At 43.5% G+C, this 21,266-nt stretch overlaps 1 protein-coding gene across 4 annotated transcripts in view; it reads left to right on the forward strand.

The window, feature by feature from the left end:
- MID2 (midline 2) overlaps positions 1–21,266 on the forward strand; it is a 93,938-nt gene that overhangs the window by 22,432 nt on the left and 50,240 nt on the right. For 3 of the 4 annotated variants that reach the window (XM_011229126.3, XM_011229127.3, XM_019803120.2), the window contains exon 3: positions 4,378–4,473. The exons of the other annotated variant lie outside the window; for it this stretch is intronic. In XM_011229126.3, coding sequence (XP_011227428.1) covers positions 4,378–4,473 — 96 coding nt within the window. The remainder of the gene's footprint in view (positions 1–4,377; positions 4,474–21,266) is intronic. 4 annotated transcript variants of the gene reach the window in all.

Below are 21,266 nucleotides of genomic sequence, written 5' to 3' on the forward strand. Positions count from 1 at the left end.
CCAACATTCTCCTCTCCTCTTTGTGCGGGGTAGAACAGAACACAAAGAAGCCAAGTCTACATGATACAACCGAAGTGGAACTCGAATAAAAAAACGGAATCGGTGTTGACCGTCCGTTTAGCTCACTTGGGCCTTTTAAAATCTCAGTTATGCAAAGCAACCACGTTGTGCTGCTTAGACACGTGTACAGTTTGGTGAAAGCTGTAATGATGTCGTCATCCGGAGGTGAAGAGGGTCTCAGTCTCATGGCGCAAACGGCCTCTCTGACCCTCACACAGGGGAAGCACAGAAGGACCCAGAGGTCACCTCCTGCGGCAGGAAATGGGAGCTTCATCCTGCTCCCCTGCCAACCTCCTGTCCCCCATTTCCTCCCAGCAGATATCTCCCATTCCAATCTCCCCTGCCACTCTGGCTCTCTCTTTGTCGTGGTTCAGCTGTTCCGAGAAAGCTACGCTAATGAGGCTTGGCCAGAGGGAGCCGGGCCCGGTGATCCACCGGACAGCACAAGAGAAGAACGGAACAAACCGCTGTTGCAAAACCAAACCGCTGTTGCAAAACCAAACCGCTGTTGCAAAACCAAACCGCAGCAGCACAACCCCAAAAAGACACGTTTAATTTTCCGTAAGCGGACTGTGTACACACACACACACACACACACACGTAGACACATAGACACAAACATACGTGTGTTCTCTTGGTGTACTTAGCCAGAGTAGAGGCAAGATAATTACTTGGCCAAATCAGTGCAATCATTCGAGCCTAGAGTGGCCCCGAATTTCTCGTTCTAAATGATTCACCAGGGCCAGGCATGATAAGGAAGGGTGAGGAGATGGAATGCATAATTGCAGCAATTCTCCACTTGCCTTTGCATACGCTTATGATCGAGAATCAATCCCACTTTGAGAGGAGGCTTTCATTCCTTGCAAATGAAGAGGAAGTGAGTAAGTAAATGTTCGGGGTTTTCCTCAAATTATGTCTCGTAATGTAAGAAAACAGTGGCAAAAAGCCATCAACAGATGGTGTTTTCATTAGCCAGAGATTTATTTTTCAAAGCATTTTCATATTAATGAAGTAAGGTTGAAATTAGAGTCATCTTGTCAGTTCTAGTTCTGTGGTGTTAAAATGAGCTGGCTTTCTGCAAATTGCTAGGGGACATGAGCGAAATAAGCATTTGCCATAATTCTGTGATGGTAACCCAAGTTCCATAGTCAAACCAGACCCCAAATGATGTGTTCAGCCCTAATTTTTATTTTCAGTGGCTTTACAAAAGCTGTGAGTCTCAGTGCTGGGCCATAAATGAGGCACACGCAGCAGGGGCTCTTAGTCCTGCTCGACACTATGAATTATTTATAGGCTATTAGTTTCAGGACAAGTGTTGCAACAGGTTGCCTGGACTTGTTAGAAAGCATTTTCCCCATGGAATTGTGTGTTTGAATGGAAACGCATCACAGTTTGAAACACAAATTTCTAATTCTGTATCCTAAGTTCATCAATCTACATTATGTCTTCCTCCTCGGTCCATATAGTCAATGGCAGGACATGGGACTTCCATTGATCTAGGAATCTGGACCCCTGTGCTGGTGATCGTCATAAATTGATGGGGCCGTTGCCAATGCCCACTATCTAACCTAAGCTGGACTGTTTCATCAAACCGTAGCTCTGTCTTAGTCACCCCCCAGCCAGAGTTTTGAAGAGGAGTCCAGACTTGCCACCTCCACGTCGTCACTACCGAGGGACTCCCTAACTCTGTACCTTTTGGCATTTGCTTCCAAACCCCACTGAAACGCCTTTTTTGGAGGTCACCAGTGACTTCTAATGACCAAATCCACCTGCCTTTTCTTAGTCCTCCTATTTCTCGTCCTCTCCACATAGTGGACAGTGACAAGTCCTTTCCTGAAACGTGTTTCTCTCAGTTTTCCTCTCAGCTTGGCCCAGACCTGCAGTACCAACTGCCTTGAACATCACAGCTTCCTCTTAACCAGTGTCCCTGCCCCTAGGCTCTCCTGTTTCAGGCTGCCCCACATTATTGCTAGAAGGTTGAGCTCATAAATGTGGCCCAGATTATGTCATTGTCTTGCTCCAAAGCCTTTGGCAAGTCCCCATTGCTAAAAAATAAAAATAGGTACAAACTCCCCACCTAGGCATTCAAGACCTTCAAAACAGGACCTCCAGCTGCACTTCCAGCCTTGGCCCCTACAACTCTCTTGTACCCTCTGTTCTAGCCAAATTCAACTTCCCTTCCCCGAACATGTCCTTATACTTTATTCCCTTCCACCCAGGTTATTCTTTGTGCGTGGAACACCCTGTCTTCCTCCATCTCTGTTTGTTCAAATCCTCCTCGTCCTTCAAGACCCACCTTTGTTTCCTCTTTCTCTTGGAATTCACTGCCCCCTCCCCAGAGCAGGTGCTCATTACTTTTTTGTTGTATTCGATCTCAGCCATTTCTTTCTTTCTTTTCTTTTCTTTCTTTCTTTCTTTCTTTCTTTCTTTCTTTCTTTCTTTCTTTCTTTTTCTTTCTTTCTTTCTTTCTTTCTTTCTTTCTTTCTTTCTTTCTTTCTTTCTTCTTTCTTCTTTGTCTCTTGACATCTACTTAGCTTAGAGATCGTGTCCAAATCAACAATCGCTGCCCTTCTTTCTCCCTTCTTCACTCTTTGCCCTTGCTCAGGAGAAGGCCGCGGATGGAGATGGTAGGGAGTTCAAGAGGGCCAGGGCAGACATTGTGCTCAAGCCAAGAACAGCGGAATAAATGGGGGCAAATCACTTCCACAGGAATTAAGCCAAAGAAACCAAGGGAGATCTGGCAAGAAGGGAAGCAAAGATTAAGCTGGTTCTCATAATCCAGTTTGAGAGGAAGTGAGAGCAGACTGCCCATCCTAGAAATACATATATCTATGAGAATACATCCTCTGGGATGGACTCATGGGCCATGCCAAGAATACTAAGGAGCCACAGCTACTTAGTAGACAAGAAAGGGGCCAAGTACGTGAGTCCTCTCCCCATTCCCCCACTTCCCTTTGCTCCCCCTCTCCATTCTCTCCTATCAAAAACATGAACTTTGAACAACTACAAACCGTAGGAGCCATGGAGACAGCAACGAAGCAATGTACACAACCAAGGGAAGGAATGTTAGCAGAATAAGGGCCAGGAAGTTGGGGTATTACATTTGGAACAGACTTTGTGGGGGTGTTGGGATGGTGAATGAGAGAGGAGTGGATTTTGGGACTGGTCCTAGAGGAGAAGCAGCCTCCAGAGCTGAAGGCTTGGGAATGGGGAGGAATATAAAAGGCCATCATCAACCTAGAGTGAATAACATTCTGTTTTTTTTTCACATAAGGAATGGGAGGGAGTAGCTTGCTCAACTGAAAATACACTAAGAGTTCTGGGTACCTTTGTACTTCTTTTATTTTAAACAGATTTGCAAAGTGCTTTTAATGTATACTTGAAAGGATCTATGTACCAGTAAGCAATGATGAACAATGGATGTCCTGCCTTGACACGCCAGGCATTGCATTTTGAAGTCCATTGTCTCCATGGGCTATTCCTTAGGGCCAAAGAAGGGAAGCTGTGAGATACAATACTTGATTTTGATGAATCTCACAGTTAAAATACCATTTTCCCCCTGAAGGAACCTACTGATAAATCTAAAATGTTTCTAAGAAAAGAAAAGAAAAGAAAGAAAAGAAAAAAGAAAAGAAAAGAAAAGAAAGAAAAGAAAAAAGAAAAGAAAAGAAAAGAAAAAATCCTGAATACTGGGGCAAAATGACTGAGGCTAGAGAACCGGGTTCTAGTCCCAGCTTTGTCGCCTGCTAATTATAGGACTGCGAAGAACACTTACACTTTCCCCCCATTCTGAAGCTCAGTTCTCATCTGTAAAATGCTGACATATCCTACCTCATTGATTGTTACGGTTATTAAATGGTATATACGAAATTGTCTAGTGTAGTGTCTGGCAAGTACTATTTATTCAATAAATTATAGTTCCCTTAGTCTCCTCATCTGCAAAAGAGAGGATAATACTTCTTCTCCTTATGTCACTGGATTACTGTGAAGGCAAAATGAAATGCTGTGAAATACTATAAAAAGTTAAAAATATTGTAGGAAACATAAAGTCGCCTTAATATCATTAAATTCCTACATCCGTGAAGTCATGAATGTCATCTTTTCCCCAATAATGAGAGCCTGGAGCAAATGCACAGCGTTACTAATTAGCACCTAGAACAGTGCTTGGCCCACAGCAAGTGCTCAATGAATCTTTGAAATATTTGTCAACTGACTGAATGATCGCCACATAATATTGGTTCTCAAGCTCATTGAACGTTTCTTATTTTTTCCCCTCTTCCCTGTTTCCCTCTGGCTTCATACTGTCGGCGACGGCAGCAAACTCTGGAGATGAACCTCACCAACCTGGTTAAGCGCAACAGTGAACTAGAAAATCAAATGGCCAAACTAATACAGATCTGCCAGCAAGTTGAGGTACGTAATGGAAACTTTTGCAATGCTTTCAGAGGACCTGAATCAGGCAGTCCTTTGGGGGACACTCGAGTCTTGTCAAGAATGTAGCTCGGCCATTTGGAGTGCAGGGCTGAATGATAGTTCTAGGAAGTCTCATTCCCTTAGGTTGCTTGTTCCAAGAAGAGTGGCAGATGGCTATTGTTTAAACAGAAGTACATGGGTGGCGGCCGTGGACTGGGGAGGTGCAGTCCATTAGGTCATCCATTCTCCTTTCCAAGTGGCAGGCAATATGAGAGTCCAACATGCAGTGTGTTTCTTCTCTCATCAAACTGGACATCTTAGCTCCCTAAAGAGATCGCTGGGGTGTCACAGGGGCAGCTGGGAATCCTGGGTCCTTGGAATAGGGCAAAGTTCGTTTGGGGCAGTATCGTGTCTGTAAGAGTACTTATCAGGACTGCTTCTCCTGTTCCTAGCCTCTCCTGGCATTGTCCCCACGCACCTCACCTGGTCCTCACTCATCACCGTCGCACTTGCTCTTGTCATCAACAGATGCTCTCTATGTTCAAGTTGTCTGTGAATTGTAGTGTCATACAAGTCTAAGGTTTTTGAAAACCTGTTACCTACGTCAAGGCCACATCAAAGAGCAGAGCTTACAAGAGGAGTCAGTGTTTCATAAGTGGATGCAGTAGAAGAAAGATATTATTTCTCTCTCTTTCTCAAGAGCACGGGACCTCAGCTGTAGCATTTGGTTTGGTGTTGGTTTTGTTAAAGAAGCTACGGTAGGGCTTAAAGTCTAAAGTGGGTCGGGTAAAATGTTATAGCACTCGTCCCAGGCAGTGATTGGATAAAAATGTTTCTAATTCTATTTACAACCTCATGGTCTAGTTCTAATCTTACTTCCGTGACAGATAAATGTAGTGATTCAAGTTAAATCCCACCTAGGGATTTCTACTTAAGGAAGTGTGAGAATTTTCTAGTAAGACAAAGAATCTCCTATACGAGTAAGCACTCCTCATTGGCTGGCTGTCTTCAAGTCTTGCGTTTCTTAAAGTAGGGTGTACTTGGATGATGAACATCCCATAGCAATTTAATCCCTGCTGGGCACTCCCATTTGTGGAAGAGAGTGCTGCTATATGGAGGGTGCAGGGGATACCAGTTAAACTCAGGCGCGAGGTTGTGGAATATAGCAGGAAATTTCGGGAGAAGCCCAAGGAATGGAAAGAAAGAACCCCAGAATGTAAGTTACAAAATGGGCTTCTAGCCTTGACGCTGCCATTACCTGGGGAGAGGAGTTTGAGTTAAGTCACTTAGCCTCTCCTTTTCAGGGTCCTTACCTATAATATAAGGGGTTGAACTGACTCCCTGACCTTCGATGTGTCTTCCAGATTTCGCGGGTCATGATTTTACGAACGGTTATTTTCTTTATTCTCTTCTTTGGTGGTCTTTGATTTCGTCCTTTACTATATGGGGAGAAACAAAACAGAAGGCATTTTGGAGTGCTTTTCAGCTAGTCAGAAATCCCTAGCTGTTCCAGTCTATCAAAGCTTCTGATTATGCTGTTAGATTACAGTATAAGAAACCCACACTGGTGGAGAGACAAGGAAGTATTGTAAGCAGGAGACAAGATAAGGGATCCCTTGGCTTAGAATTCTCACGGTTGAGGGCGGGGTAACAGCTACTAGTGAATAAAACGTGGTTAGAAATTATAATTATCACCTTCCTCATTCTCATCAAAAAGACTATTAAGTATAGTGTAAGTTGTAGTCAAATTAGCAAAGTAAGCAGTTTATTTTCGTTGCTTATTTGCCCTGAGACCTTTCTAACATCTTATCGTCGCACCCCTGGGAAGTTTATCACTCTGACCAGCCTCACCCAAACAGAGCCGGGTTCCAGCCCTTCCCAGCCCACTGCACCAATCAAACCTTTGTATTCAGGGCCCCACTCTTTTCAAGTAGCGAGGAGCTAGTCTCGTAAAACAATGCATCATTGTGTTAATAGAGGAAGACTCATTCTGGCCCTCTACGTAACAGGCGCTGTTTTACCAGTGCCTTTCTGCAGTCAGTGCTCAGGCCTGAGTCTTGCAGGAGATGACACCCGTGCCGCCGAGTGGGAGGGAAGAGCAGCCCCATGATGAACCAGCAAAGGAGGGCTTTAAGAGGCTCCCTTAGAGATGCTTGTTAAATCCATTGCGTAGGCTTCTGTCTGCTTTGGCACACAAAATGTCACGTTTTGCTAATACTTACGCATGGCTTTGTACTGGGTAGGAAGAAAACAGCGGGGCGCTGTATCTGCCTTCAGGAGGCTTAGGCGCTGTGCAGATCCACCCCGATACGGACATACATGTGCTGGCAATAGAGACAATGGGATAAAAATGTTAACCAACGGTTGGCAGAGAACCATGAGGTCCGGCATTACATGTCAAGGGTGAGAGCGTATTTGGGGAGTTAACTGCAGAGGCCCTCCAGTTAGGATCCTGTCTTTGACAGGAACCCCGTAGGATGGTTTATGGAAGAGCATGGCTGCGCTCTATGACATCATCCCTTCTGAAAGGTTAGGGATGTGCCCTAAACTTCCCCATAATAATAGGGTGAGTCCAGGGTACTTATTATACTCGTTCAGCACAGAGCCTGTGTGTCCAGAAGGCTTTGGAACAAGCCCTGGGATTAGAAATGCAGTTAAAGAAGGGACTTCTTTATGCTTATAATGCTTATAAATACTTTATACAGTGAAATAAATGGCAGGAGACTGGCTGTCATGAGAACCGGACACTAAAGGGTGCTGTGAGTTTGTTTTTTTCTTTTTTTTTTTCCTTCTATCGAATCCAGCTTTGTCTATAGGGAATGACTCTATTCGCAGTGTGAACCAGGCCTTTCACATTGGGCGGGGGTGGAGGATACCAGCTAAGGCGCTTCTGAGAAAACTGAAATAGGGCTATTTTCCTGCCAAACCTGTTCCCCTTCCTTATTGTCTGCAAATGTTTTTGTCGCAGATTGACTTTTCCTAAAGGGGCTGTGAATACTGCCTCTCTCCTGGTTCTTTCTTCTTGTTCTCTGCTCTCCCCAGAAAGTAAACAAAGCCGCAGTCTTCCTATTATTACAGATCCAGAGATTAGGATCACCACAGATTCGTTAGCTGAATTCCTTAGTGAAGTCAGCCTATTCCAGTTGCTGCCCAGCTTCCAGAATTTAGGGGATAGGCAGTTGGAAACTATTTTTTTGGTTGGGGCTGGAGAGCATGGGAAGGAGGCAGGAGCAGAAGGAAGACTCCTTTAATCTGGTTAAGGGAGGGCCATGCTTTGACACCCCCCCATGCTGGCCACTTGATGTCTATATATAGTTCTTTGTCCCTTCTCATCAGACATCCTTTGTTTACATTTCCAAAGGAAATCTCTGTTTAATGCATAGCCAAGGGAAAATGTATACCAACAGATGAATATTTCCTCTTGGCTTCCAAGACTGCGCCGTTTTGTGAATAACAAGCACTCCTGAAAATATCAAGGGGAAGAAAAATAGTTAAGTACTTGGGGATCGGTCAGTCGACAGCAAAGCGTTTCTTGAGCCAACACTACGTACTCAGTGCGGTGGGCAGTTTGGGAACTATAAAAGAAACATGCTGTTGCATGCCTCCAGGAAGTTTTGAGTCTAGCTAGGGAAAGGAAAACGCAGTCTCTAGTAAGAAAGAGGAGTGTTTAGGAAGCAGTGTAGGGAGGGTAACCTTTCCGTTTTTACTTCTGGAGTCTTGTTGGTAAGTTTCAGGGCACGGAGCCGACAGAAGCACCTTCCTGGATATTCTATGTGGCACATGTTTTCCTCTCCTCCAGAACTGGGGTTGTCCAATGGGTTAGTCCATTCCAGAAGCCCCATGGGCAGATTGATTTCTTTCTGGTTCTTCTCAAACCTTTTAAGGAGCTGGGTGGCTTCCCTTAATTGGGTCTTGGCCTCAGTTGCTTTCAGAAGTCTTACTGTGGTGTTCTCCCCTCTTCCTGCCCATATCGTGCGCTGACAGGAGATTTGGTTTGGGAAGGGCAAGAAGTGGCGCCTGACTGCTTCCCCAAGCATAAAAATAGGTGTTTGAATGGGAATTATTTTTTAAAAACCACTCTTCTATGGCTGATTTCAGCAGACACTCCTTAAATGTTTTAGAGTTGTTGGTCGAGCTAGAAGCCAGAATCGAATCAAAAGCATTAAAGCACAAATCTGTTTGTTGGAAGAGTCTTCTCCAAGCCCCAAGGACGTGATGAAATGAAGGAGTGAGTAGAGTGAAGTCAGTGAAGTCAGGGACAATCTCATAGAGAAAATGCATTTTAGCCAAATGTTTAGGGAAGAAAAATAAATGACCCCCTACACTGAGACAGAGAGCAGAGAAGTATTAGCGGAGGTGGAGAAGAGCCTGTCATATGGACAAAAATGCTATGCTAGGCCCTGGGTGGACACTAGGTAGATAGAGATAAATAGGAAACGGTCCCTGCCCTCAACTCAAGAGAACTTACGTGACAGGTAAAATGTTAAATATGGGATGAAGTCCTAATTATTGTAATGAAGGTAAGTGCAAGATGACAGGCTAGGTGTAGAAAGACACCTAAGTCTGCCCGAGGGACTTAGGGAAGATGGCAGAATGGAAATTTAAAAAAATCGAGTTCTCTTGAAATAAGGGTTGAATTCTGCCAACGGGAATGAGGTAAGGTCGTAAAGGGGCCCCCATGCAAGAACATGGAAGGGTAAAGAGCACAGGGATGTGCAGGGCACATCTTGGTTCAGCCAGAACGTGAGAGGTGAGAATCATTCATTGCAAGAGGTGAGTGTGGTGAAGTAGCTGGGGCCTAGATAAGGAAGGGCCTCATAGACCAGGCGTCAGTATTTGGACTTTGTCCAGAAGACTCTGGGGGAGCCATGGAAAGCTTTAAAGCAGGGGAATAACTGCGTAAGACCTGCATTTCCGGATTGCTCTGGCTGTAGTCCCGCCCCCCAATGGAGGAGGGGTCAAAGGTCAAAAGCAAAGGCAAAGAGACCCAGTTAGGTGGCTTTTACTGATGCAGGGAGAGACAAAGGCACAACTTAAGGTAGTATGGTAGTAGGGTTAGGGAGGAGGGGATACATTCAAAACACTTGTGGAACTTGGAATCAGTATTACTTGGTGATCAGTTAGAGGCAATGGGTGAAGGGGTAAGAGAATAGTAGGATGGTCCCCAGGTTTCTGGCTTGGACCACTGAACGGATGTGTGGACTTTTAAATAAGTCAGGAAATACAGATGGGGGTCTTTTTAGACACAAGAGGTTTGTCGTGCTGTGAGCCAGTACTCAGGTAAGAAGTGCCGAGCAGGCAGCTGGCTGGCTGGATCTGGAGGTCAGGAGCAAGGTCTGGGGGAGTGATAAAGACCTAGGCCTCATCAGCACCTAAGTAGCACATAATGCCATGGAGAAAGTCTAGCATGAGAAGGCCCAGGACAGAGCAGCTCGATTGTTTGTCACTCTGAATAGAACAACAGATTGACCTTTCCAAAATAGATGGAAAGAGTGTGGAGCTTTTTATGAGATTACTGAGGAATGGTGTGCCTTTAAAAATTTTAAATATCAGAGGGGCGCCTGGGTGGCTCAGTCAGTTAAGCATCTGACTCTTGGTTTTGGCTTGGGTTGTGATCTCAGGGTTGTGAGATCAAGCCCCACGTTGAGCTCTGTGCTCAGCGAGGAGTGTGCTTGAGTTTCTCTCTCCCTCTCCCTCTGCCCCTCCCACCTGTGTGCTCTCTCTCTTTAAAAATAAATAAATCTTTTTAAAAATTTAAGGGGCGCCTGGGTGGCTCAGTTGTTGAAGCATCTGCCTTTGACTCAGGTCATGATCTTAGGGTCCTGGGATGGAGCCCCACATCGGGCTCCCTGCTCAGCGGGAAGTCTGCTTCTCCTTCTCCCTCTCTCTGTCCCCCTGCTCATGCTCGCTCTCTCTCTCTCTCTCTGTCTCTCAAATACATAAATAAAATCTTTAAAAAATGTAAATATCAGAAGTAAATGATTGCATTTGTGGATATAATCAACATTTTAGAAATTAACCTTTGTACGGACTATAATAAGTAACACTTAATGAAGATTTCCTATGTTCCAAGTGAGCACTTTATATGTGTAAACTCATTTCATACTTACAACAACTCTATAAGGTAAACACTATTATTACTCCTGCTTTACAGGTGAAACATTGAGATACAGAGGGGTTGAAGTTATTTACCAAGGTCATGCTGCTAGTAGGTAACAGAGAGGGGGGTTTCACTCCAGGTACTTTAGCTCCAGAACCTGTGCCCCTAACCACCCCATTGTGTTTCCTTTGGCAAAGCTAACGTCCATACCGCTTGGATGTCTCTTGTCCATCACCAGTGGTTCCTGACCCACCATGAAGATGATTTAGCGTGAGTAAAGGGTGTGAGTGAGGGATGTGAACGCCAGAGGAAAGCAAAAGAGAAATGAAAAACAGAAGGGAGGAGGAAGGAACACCAGCAAAACAGAGGATCACACAGCAAAGGAAGAAAAGCCTTCAAGGTGTGGAAGGTTTGATAGAGGCCATTGGAATAGTAGCAACATCATATGGGAGAGTATCATTAGTGACCTCTGAGAGAGAAGGTTCAACAGAAAGGTGAGGATGGAAGACAGACTCAGAGAGTCAAGGAGAAAGTTAAGTTGTAAGGAAATGCAGACCGCCATGAGTTTGATGGCGAAGTGAAAAGAGAACTAGAGTGGTAGTTATTAACCTCTGAAGTGCAGAGTAATCTGACTCACAAACACACATATAAACTCTAGTCGTTGATTCTGTGACCCGGTGGCTAGTAACAGGACGCGCTCGTCCACTCTGACTCACACCGCACATGCGCCATTTCCCTTCCTCACTTGGCTTCCAGCCACCTTTCCAACCCAAGGCCCTCTTGCCCAGCTCCAAAGCCTCAGTTTCGACAATTCCAGCCTTCCAGAAATGGTATGTAGGTTCTGGGATGCAGCGTGCCATGGTAGCTTTGGAGCTGGACGGACAGGAGTCATGCTCGCTGCTGTAGCCTTGGACACGTAACTACTCTGAGCACGGTTTCATCGTCTGTGGAGCTTAGACTAATCACACCTTGAAGGGAAAGGTAGTACACGCAAAGCAAATGGTAGTAGTAGTTGTTGCTGCGGTGAGAGGAGTAGGGATCACAGGAGGAGCAGTTGTTAGCGGTAGTAGTAGTAAGTAATATTTCTGGGCACCACACCTTTGCCAGAGATTCCTCTCACAGACCTCAGTACTTCTAGAGGTATTTATCTTTATTTCTGAGGTTTGGGAGGACAGTGATTCCCAAATGCTCCCCATCACTTTCAAATTTAACGTACATAAACTAGAACGCTCCTTGGGAAGGGGGGGTGTAGTGAATTGCAGCGCTGAAAATGTCGGGTTTTAGTCTATATGGCTCAGCCATATAGACCCCATTCAATAACCCATCAACAGCTCTGCAAAGGTGCCACAGTAGAACCGGGTCTTGCGCCCAATAAGCTGCTTGTTTTCAGTTACTGAACTAAATTTTACCTAGTGGGGAAAAAGTTCACTGCCCTTCTTCAAGAATACCTAAGGGAGTCTTTAAGTTGATACTTAAGTAAACTCGCCCATTATCCTGCCAGATTCCTCTTGATTACTGCCTCTAAACAAAGACAAAAAGAGAAGTTTTAGGGCGGGACGCATACTTTGCTTTCTAGTGGTTTCAAAAAGAGTTCTTTGAGATTTTTTTTAAATGTTTAGTAGCCAAAATGTTCTGTATTTTTGTGAGAGATCGCAGAGCAAGTGGAGCTGACTTCACAGTTCCCGAGGAAGATTCGGGCTACTAGCACCTGGTGAGAATGAAATAGCTATTTTGAAACCAATGTGGAATCATAGGTGGAAAAAAATGATTTTCATGCACAATGAAAAATAAGTGCATAGTGACCTAGTCAGTCTATTCAGTTATACTCCTGAAATGATTAATTCAGAGTATTACATTCAATCCTATTAAGTATATGCCAATTGACATTTAATATAGATAAAAAGCCTAAGTCAACTGTGGAATCCAAGGTGTGGGCAGAGCCTATTTTTATACAAGGAAAGCAGATGCTTTATAATTTTTCAGTCATCTAAAGTGTTCCATTCTTTTTCAAACATACTTTTTGACAATTCTTGCTAAATTCCAGCAAAATACAAAATTCGAGGACATGAACTGCTGCATTTGAAACATTTGGACACATGGCAGAGTTGTAAGGATAAAATGGGTTAGGATTAATATCGTTTCTCCTCTCCTCCTCCCCCGCATCTGTAGGGCATATAAGCTCTCTGGTGTAGTCATGTTTTCATAGTCAAAACAGTTCATAGAGGGGGCGCCTGGGTGGCACAGTGGTTAAGCGTCTGCCTTCGGCTCAGGGCGTGATCCCGGCGTTATGGGATCGAGCCCCACATCAGGCTCTTCTGCTATGAGCCTGCTTCTTCCTCTCCCACTCCCCCTGCTTGTGTTCCCTCTCTCGCTGGCTGTCTCTATCTCTGTTGAATAAATAAACAAAAAATCTTTAAAAAAAAAAAAAACAGTTCATAGAGGCACGCACTCTTGTTCTGTTTTTACACTTTCTTTGGCGCAATGAAGCTCATTTTATAGCCCCATTTCCCATCTGCTGCCTTCCTTCTCCAGTTCCCGTTTCTCAGTGTTCAAATTCCAGGTTACTCACCGAATGACCAGAACACCTGCCTCATTTTGGACCCCCGCCTGGCTCCGCTCTTTGCACAGCCCACCCAGGTTCCCCATGTCCAGCATGCCCTTGGAAAGTTGATGGAATTCTAAGAATTCAAGCGAAAGTCCGGTCAAGCCCACTGTGTATGTTTAAATGTTTCCAGTTCTGCCCCTACCTCCAATCTCTCTTGCGTCAATCCGACCCGCAAAAAATCAAATCAAAGACAAAAAGCAAAGCCCCCATAAAACGAAAACCACCACCACCACTACAACAGAACATGCACACAGCCATTGAGATGCCCTTTCTGGGGAGCCTGGGTGGCTCAGGGTATCTGCCTTCGGCTCAGGTCATGATCCCAGGGTTCTGGGATCGAGCTCTGAGTCGGGCTCCCTGCTCAGCAGGGAGTCTGCTTCTCCCTCTGCCTCTGCCCCTCCCCCCTCCCCGTGCTTGCTTTCTCTCTGAAATAAATAAAACCTTTAAAAAAAAAAGAAAGAAAGAGAAATGCCCTTTCCGCCCCTGCCTGTCTAGAGAAGTCTAGCTGTGTGATAGGGTGAGCAGGGTTGGGAGTGGGAAAGAATCCTAATTGAATCATATGTGCTGGGCTCCGTGCTGGAGGCATTCTTGTTCCTGATGCCACTTAGTGTTCGTGACACCCCATGATACCATTGGTGGCACTCTTGTTTTACAGATGATGAACCCGAGGATGAGGGAAGTTAGATGTTTTTTTCTCCCTTCATTAAACAGCTCTAGAGGCATAGATGGCCTCTTTGGAGGCTTGGTCCATGGCAAGCCTCTCAGTACGGGACTTCGAGAGCCGCTCCGGGACTTCGAGAGCCCAGAGCGGCGCTGTGCTCACAGCCCTTCTTGGGGGAGGAAGCAGAGGGAGGATTGCCGCTCCAGTGGGCAGAGGCAAGCGGGAGCGTCCACTGTTAAGGCACTTTTACTTACTCAGATTAATTTTGTGCCATGAGACCCAAGTGAGGGGTGAAAACAGAGCGGGCAGCTCCAGGTGACCGAGACCGACCCGAGTCACACGGCCAGTTTACTGTGGCACCCGCACTTCCTTCCAGAGACTTCCTTCCGGAGACTGCTCCGTGGCATCCTCCTTCTAGGCTAGCGCATGAGCGTGTTGCCAGGTAAAAGCAGTCTCCGCACCACGCATGTTTCTCTTAATAGTTACAAAAGAGATTGACAGCGAAGATTTACTCTCAAAAGCATACTTAATGTTATCACATTTAAACAGCCTACGAATAAATACAATACCCCAGTGACTGCAGATACATAGATTGCTCAGTACAAGAGCGGGTGCATTGTTATGATTAATGGAGGACGGTGTCCTTTGGTGAAGATTATTGAGAAGTGCACATATGCCCAGCGAATCAGCTCTTTACTCCATACCTCACCCCCTGCCCACTACTCCTCTCACCTAGATCGTATCTTCAGTCCAAGTTTATCCCTTCTCAGGCAGTTCTGGAAACTCTCATTACTGCCAAGAGCTTTGCGTGCATTAGCTCGTTTAATCCTCACAGTAACCTCGTGAGGGAAGTACTGTTATGATTCTCAGTTTACAGATGGGGAAACTGAGGCATAGAGCAGGTAACTAATTTGTGCAAAGTCACAGATAAGTGGCAGAGGGAGGGTTGGCATCCGGCCAGACTCTGGAGTCCCTGCTCTTATAACCACATGCTGTATCAAAAGTGAAGCGAAAAGCTGACAAGATTCATCAATCAGTGGCTCTATGTACTGCCTTTTGCAAGTTGCTGATTATGGTGCCTAAGGTCTGGGTAAAGACAGATGTCTACCTGGATAGCCCGGCTTGGTGTGTTGTGTGAGTGTGCATCCATGTGGGAACGGCCTGGTCTGTATCTGGAACAGCATGTGGGCATGCCTTTCTTTTTTTAAAATTTTATTTATTTATTTGAGAGAGAGAGAGTATGATTGGGCAGTGGCAGAGGGAGAAGCAAGCTCCCTGCTGAGCAAGGAGCCTCATGTGGGGCTCGATCCCGGGACGCTGGCATCCTGACCTGAGCCAAAGGCAGATGCCTAACTAATTGAGCCACACAGGTGACCTGGGCGTGCCTTTCTTTGTGGTGATAAGCTTTCCATACAGCACACACATGCGCTTACATGCCTTTGCACTTGCTATAGGCATCTGTCTGTCTGTCTGTTTCATAGATGGCTGCTTGGGTGTTGGTCTCGTGTGTGTGCGTGTGTGTTTGTAGGGGGGATATTGTAAAGAGGGCATATGTGGAAAGAAGAACATATGTCCAGTGAGAGAATTAGTGTTTAAACTGGGTCGTGAGGTCCTCTTTGACCTCTTTCTTTTTTTCTCCCCTCAGAGGGTTCTTCACAATCCCTTGGTATTTTCCACATAAAGGAGGAGAAACCGGGACACAACTGGAGGAGATTGCCTTTTGTTTCCTCCGATTGGAAGTGTCGTCTCTTGTGTTCAGAGCAGGTTTCCCCCTTGTCTCCTCTATATCCCGCGCCGGTTTCCAGGTTCTCCTTAGCAACATCAAAGGCACAAGACAATCATTGGCTTTGGAATAATTTCTGAACCAGTAAAGCTTTAGCTACAAAATTGCATCATACCAATGGGAGTCCATGTCCTATAGAAGCACAGAATTCCACCTTACGCTCCTCCACGCCTACTCTGTATCCGGGTAATTGTGCACTGGCACAGATCAGCGGGTGGAGGAGCGCACAAAGATGTCTTCCTAGAAACGTGGCAGGTGGAGAGGCAATCACAAGACATGAGGACAATTAGAGAAGGTGAGAGGACAAGGCAGGAAAGGATCACAATGGGAGGCAGTCAGAAAGTATGTGAAAAAGAGGGGGAAAACAATCACAGTGTGCCAGTTTACTACCGAGTGCACACACAACGGAATTCTTGCCAAATTTGTGGGGTGTTCTAGCATCCGAAGAGCTCTGAATCTTCTAGCCTCCCAGGGCTATTCTGGGATTCTGATTGCCACCCAGTCATCAGCCAAGAAATCCGAACTATTTTAGGAGGATTCCATTGGCTTTTGAATGAAATGGAATTTATGTTATATTGGTAGCACAGAGAGAACATTTATATGTAAGAAGCAAAAAAAAATCTGATCTCACACATGAGTAGGCAAATTGTATATTGTCTGCACACCAGGGAGTAGAATTAAACATCTTCGTGCTCTCATACTCCGTTTCTGTCAAAAACGGGATATTGGCAGCAGACCATCTGATGAAAACCATTGACCTCCAGTGAGTCCACGCTTAATGCTAACCTACTGTACAGCTGCTAAGCCAGTGACACATCATTAGCCCGGTAGGTGAAGGCAAATGGCGTTCCCTGGGTTTTGGTGTTTATTATTTATGGTCTTTTAAACAGTAACTACTGTTATAAAGAGTCAGGAAAACCTACGTCACTTTTTCCTTTGTGAACCTTTATCAGAAGGTGTTGATTAAACTCCACTGTGTGCTTAGTTAGCATTGTATGAATTGCTCTGGGACTAGAGCAGGTAGGTAAGTCACTGTCTTTGTCTTTGAGGATATTATCTTCTAGTTGAGGAAGCAGAACTAACAGTATGAAGCAGCGGTAAGCAATACAAAATAAAATAACTGAGTGCGAAATTGTGTGATACCAACTTTGCACGCTGTTACGAGTACAGAGGAGCAGGAGGTTGAAGAAGGCTAACGTTATCGCTGTATCATAAATAGCTACCATTTACTCACACTTAATATGCGCTATTGTGCTACAGGCTTCACATGCATTATCTCATTTAATCCTCTCAGCTACCTCTGAGATAGGAACTATCATTATCCCATTTTTCTCAGATGAGGAAATTCAGATAACTATGTTACTTATGCAAGGGACGTGATGGGACAGGAGATTTAGAGAGGCAAGGAGGGACCTGATCACGAAAGACCTTAAGACTCATGTAAAGAAGTTTGGAATTCATCCCAAGGTCAGAGGGAAGCCAATTAAAAGTTAATGTGAAGCCATTTTAAGTATGGGGATAGTGTGTCTTTAAACAGATTATGCTGCCTGGCTGCTGGGTTAAGACCACATTGAGAAGATTCAAGACCAAAGACAGAGAGACCAGTTAGGTGACTGTTGCAGCACAGTGCCTGAAATATAGTAGGTGCTCAGTGCACACTTGTTGGGCGGATGGATAGTTAGATGGATGGATGGGTGGATTAATTTAAGGAAGAGATTCTAGTGGACAGAACAAGTGAGGTAACAAGAAAGGATGGAAGGGGGCAGATTTGAGTTATATTTAGGAAGTAAAATGTATGGGATTTGATGCTTCATTGGATATAAGGAATGAGAAAGGGAAGTTAAGAATGATGCCCAGGATTTCTGAAGGGCCAAGCACTGCCATTTATTCATTTGAGGGACATTAGAGAAGAATCACATCTAAAGGAAAAGGATATGGGAAGGAGATGTGTTCGGTTTTGGAAACGCTGAATTCGTGGTGCCCATGGTTATGCAAACAAAAATGTCACTAAGCAATCAGATATGTGGGCCTCAATTTCAAGAGAGGAGTTTAGGATGGAAATAGGGATAAGCAAGGCAAATACGGATTTTTTTTGGGTGACGGAATTATTCTAAAGTTGGATTGTGGTAATGATTACACAGTTCCGTAAATTTACCAAAAATCATCGAATTGTTCCCTTAAAACAGATGCACTTCGTGGTATGTAAATTATATCTCAACAAAGATTTTAAAAATTAAAAAAAAAAGATAAGCAAGGCACTGTCATATAGGTGGTATTGAGGCCTTAGAAGTGGATGAGATCACTTAAGAGGGTTCATGTATTAGAACTCTCAGAATACTGGCATCTAAGGTATACGGGCGAATGAGTTGGAGTGATCAGAAGGATAACTAGCAGAATTAGGGCCATGGAACCTGAGGGAAGAGAGTATATTATTTACAGAAGAAGTAAATGGATGATCTTTTTTTGTTTTAATGAGGGGAGAGACATAAATGTCTTTAAATGCCAATGGGAAGGAGCCATTTGACAGGGAGAAGTTGAGTGGAGGAAAGAGAGGGGAAGATGAATCAAGCAAGGACCCAGAGAGGAAAGGATGCAGAGCTTCCCGTCAACTTCTCCCTGGGAGAAGTTGAGGTTTTTGGATATGAGGTTTTACAGCTTATTTTAGGATATGGTGTTTTGTTTTCTTCCAGATAAATAGCTTACCATGCCAAGACCATGTATTCATACAACAGTCCTTATCCCATCAAATGGATTTGCCGCCATTGCCATATATTGGGTTTCCATATGTATTTGGACCTATTCTAGACTCTACTCTGTTCTACTCATTGAATTTTCTGTTCATATGCCAATACCTTCTATTTTCATTATAGTGGATTTCTGGTAACTTTTAATATTTGGTGATATCCGCTATTTCTTTGTCGTAATTTTCTTGCTATTCTTGGATATTTTGTTTTCATTCTCTACATGAACTTTAAAATAATTTTATCCAGTTATAAAATATACTCAATTTGGATTGTGATTATCATTGTATTACAGTTATTAATTTTAGGAAGAAATGATGATAAATTTTCCCAATCAGAATCATGGTATATCTCTGCATTTTTTGTAAGTTTTATTTTGGGGACCTTCTCTTTAATATTTTATTGTTTTCCTCAAATAGGTATAGTAGCTTTCTTGCTAAATTGATCCTCAGGCATTTTACGGTCTTGTCCCTATTGTGAAAGGGTTGCTTTTCTATTTCCATTTAAGGGGTACCTGGGTGGCTCTGTTGGTTAAGCGTCTGCCTTCGGCTGAGGTCATGATCCCAGGGTCTTGGGATAGAACCCCGCATCAGGCTCCTTGCTCAGTGGGAAGTCTCCTTCTCCCTCTACTCTAAGCCCTGTTCCAGCTCTCTCTCTGTCTCTCAAATAAATAAATAAATAAAATCTTAAAAAAAATAAAACAGCATATGGAGAAAAGCTCTTGATTTTATATATTTTCTTGTATATAATAATCTTACCAAATTAGGTCCCTTAACTAAACAAATAAACAAACAAACAAACCTAGAGGCTCTTAGGTTTATCTGAAGTAGTTTTTTTTTAAACCAATATTTATACCAATTATTTAATTTTCTCATTTTCTTTTGCCTCAGCTAATACATTAACAACACTGCCAAATAATAGTGGCAGTATCAGTCATCCTTGCCTTATTCATGATCTGGAAAGGACTTTAACATTTTCTGCATTTAGTATGACATTTGGTATTTGTTTTTTTTTTTTTAAGATTTTTATTTGTTTATTCGACAGAGATAGAGACAGCCAGTGAGAGAGGGAACACAAGCAGGGGGAGTGGGAGAGGAAGAAGCAGGCTCATAGCAGAGGAGCCTGATGTGGGGCCTCGATCCCATAACGCCGGGATCACGCCCTGAGCCGAAGGCAGAAGCTTAACCGCTGTGCCACCCAGGCGCCCCTGGTATTTGTTTTTTTTTAGCATATTTAAAAGTTATAATTTATGTTGAGTTTTTATTTGAATTGGCTGCTTAAAATCCACCGTGGTGGGAGTCTTTGCACCGTGGAAATCAGCAAGCACTACAAATAGTGACTTTTTTTGAGAGCCAATTATTAAATGTTTACCAGCACACTATTGTCCCTGAGTGTATCCCCTTTCCATTGTCAGTATTGTGTTTTTTTGTTTAGTTTTGCTTTCTCTTTTTCCATAATCAGGATTTTCAAAGAACCTGCTCTCAGTTTTAATTATCCTTTGTACAATAGTTTCATTTTGATTCTATTAATTTCAGCTTTTTAAAAATGAAATCCTCTCTTCTGACTTCTTTTAGTTTATTTCATTGTTCTTTTCAAATTTCTCTGAGGTTGAAAAATTAATTCATCTATTTTCAATCTTTATACATTTTCCTGAGTAGAGCTTTAAGTGTATCCTGTAGATATTTTATTAAGTGTGTTTTTTCATTATTTTCTATAAAATTAAGAATTTCAGTTTTGATTTCCTCTTTAATGCTAAAATTACTTAAGGGTGTGTGTCTTAATTTCCAAGTGATTAAGCATTTAGGGGTTTATATTTTTGTTATTTTCTCATTTTACAGGATTCTGATCAGAGAAGGTAGACTATAAAATCTCTACTTTTTAAAATCTATCTGTATTATGTTGTTCTTTGTGGCTAAGTACATGATCAGTGGTCAACATTCCATGAATAAAAGAGAATAAGGTATATTTTCTATAGGATACAAAGTTCTAGACATAACTATTACATTGTTTTATTGATAGTTTTTTTTAAATCCTCTATATCCTTGCTTATTTTTTCACTGTGAAACCTACTTTCTTCATCTGTTGATTTCACACTGTATTTTTTTTTGTCTTACCATTTCTCTATTTTTAAGAATATTTGTTTCCTAGAAGTGCAACTGACAGTTTAAAGCAAAGGCACATTTTTAAAGTTATTAATACATATTGTCAACAATCTCTGCTCCCCACGGCAATTTATACTCCCACCAGAAATGTACAAGGGAGCAGATGAGGCTTTCCTAAGTTTTCCTCTACCATGCTGTTACAGAATGCTACTGAAATTCCATCACCTACATTTGCCTTTTTTGGTCCTCTCTTTAAGAGAACAGCTCTTGGCTGCCAGGCAGTAGTCGAGAGCAGGAGCTCCCACTCGATTAGGGTTAGGGTCAGCAAAACTGATGGATGTCATCCAGTAAGCCTCGTATTCCTATAGCAAATAAAGCCATGGAGTCTTTAGGGCTCGGGTTGCCTTAATACAGAAAGAGGTCAAAGAAATCAGTGGTTTTGATTAAGTAATTAAATATCCCCATGTTGGGGGGGCACCTGGGTGGCTCAGTTGGTGGAGCATCTGCCTTTGGCTTAGGTCATGATCCCAGGGTCCTGGGATCCAGTCCTGCATCGGGCTCTCTGTTCCTCTGGGAGTCTGCGTCTCTCTCTGCCCTTCCCTCCACTCGTGCTCTCTCTCTCTCTCTCTTTCTCTCAAATAAATAAATAAAATCTTAAAAAAAATATATCCCCATGTTGGTCTTTAAGTAGCTCCCTCTATAGTTCCTGCTGTCCCTATGCCTGAATCCTCGAGATTCTCAGTGTCTTTATCCCGCCCAGTAATTGACTTTTTTAAAAAAGATTTTATTTATTTATTTGTA

Source organism: Ailuropoda melanoleuca, chromosome X (genome assembly GCF_002007445.2).
Source record: "Ailuropoda melanoleuca isolate Jingjing chromosome X, ASM200744v2, whole genome shotgun sequence".
NCBI classification, from domain to species: domain Eukaryota; kingdom Metazoa; phylum Chordata; class Mammalia; order Carnivora; family Ursidae; genus Ailuropoda; species Ailuropoda melanoleuca.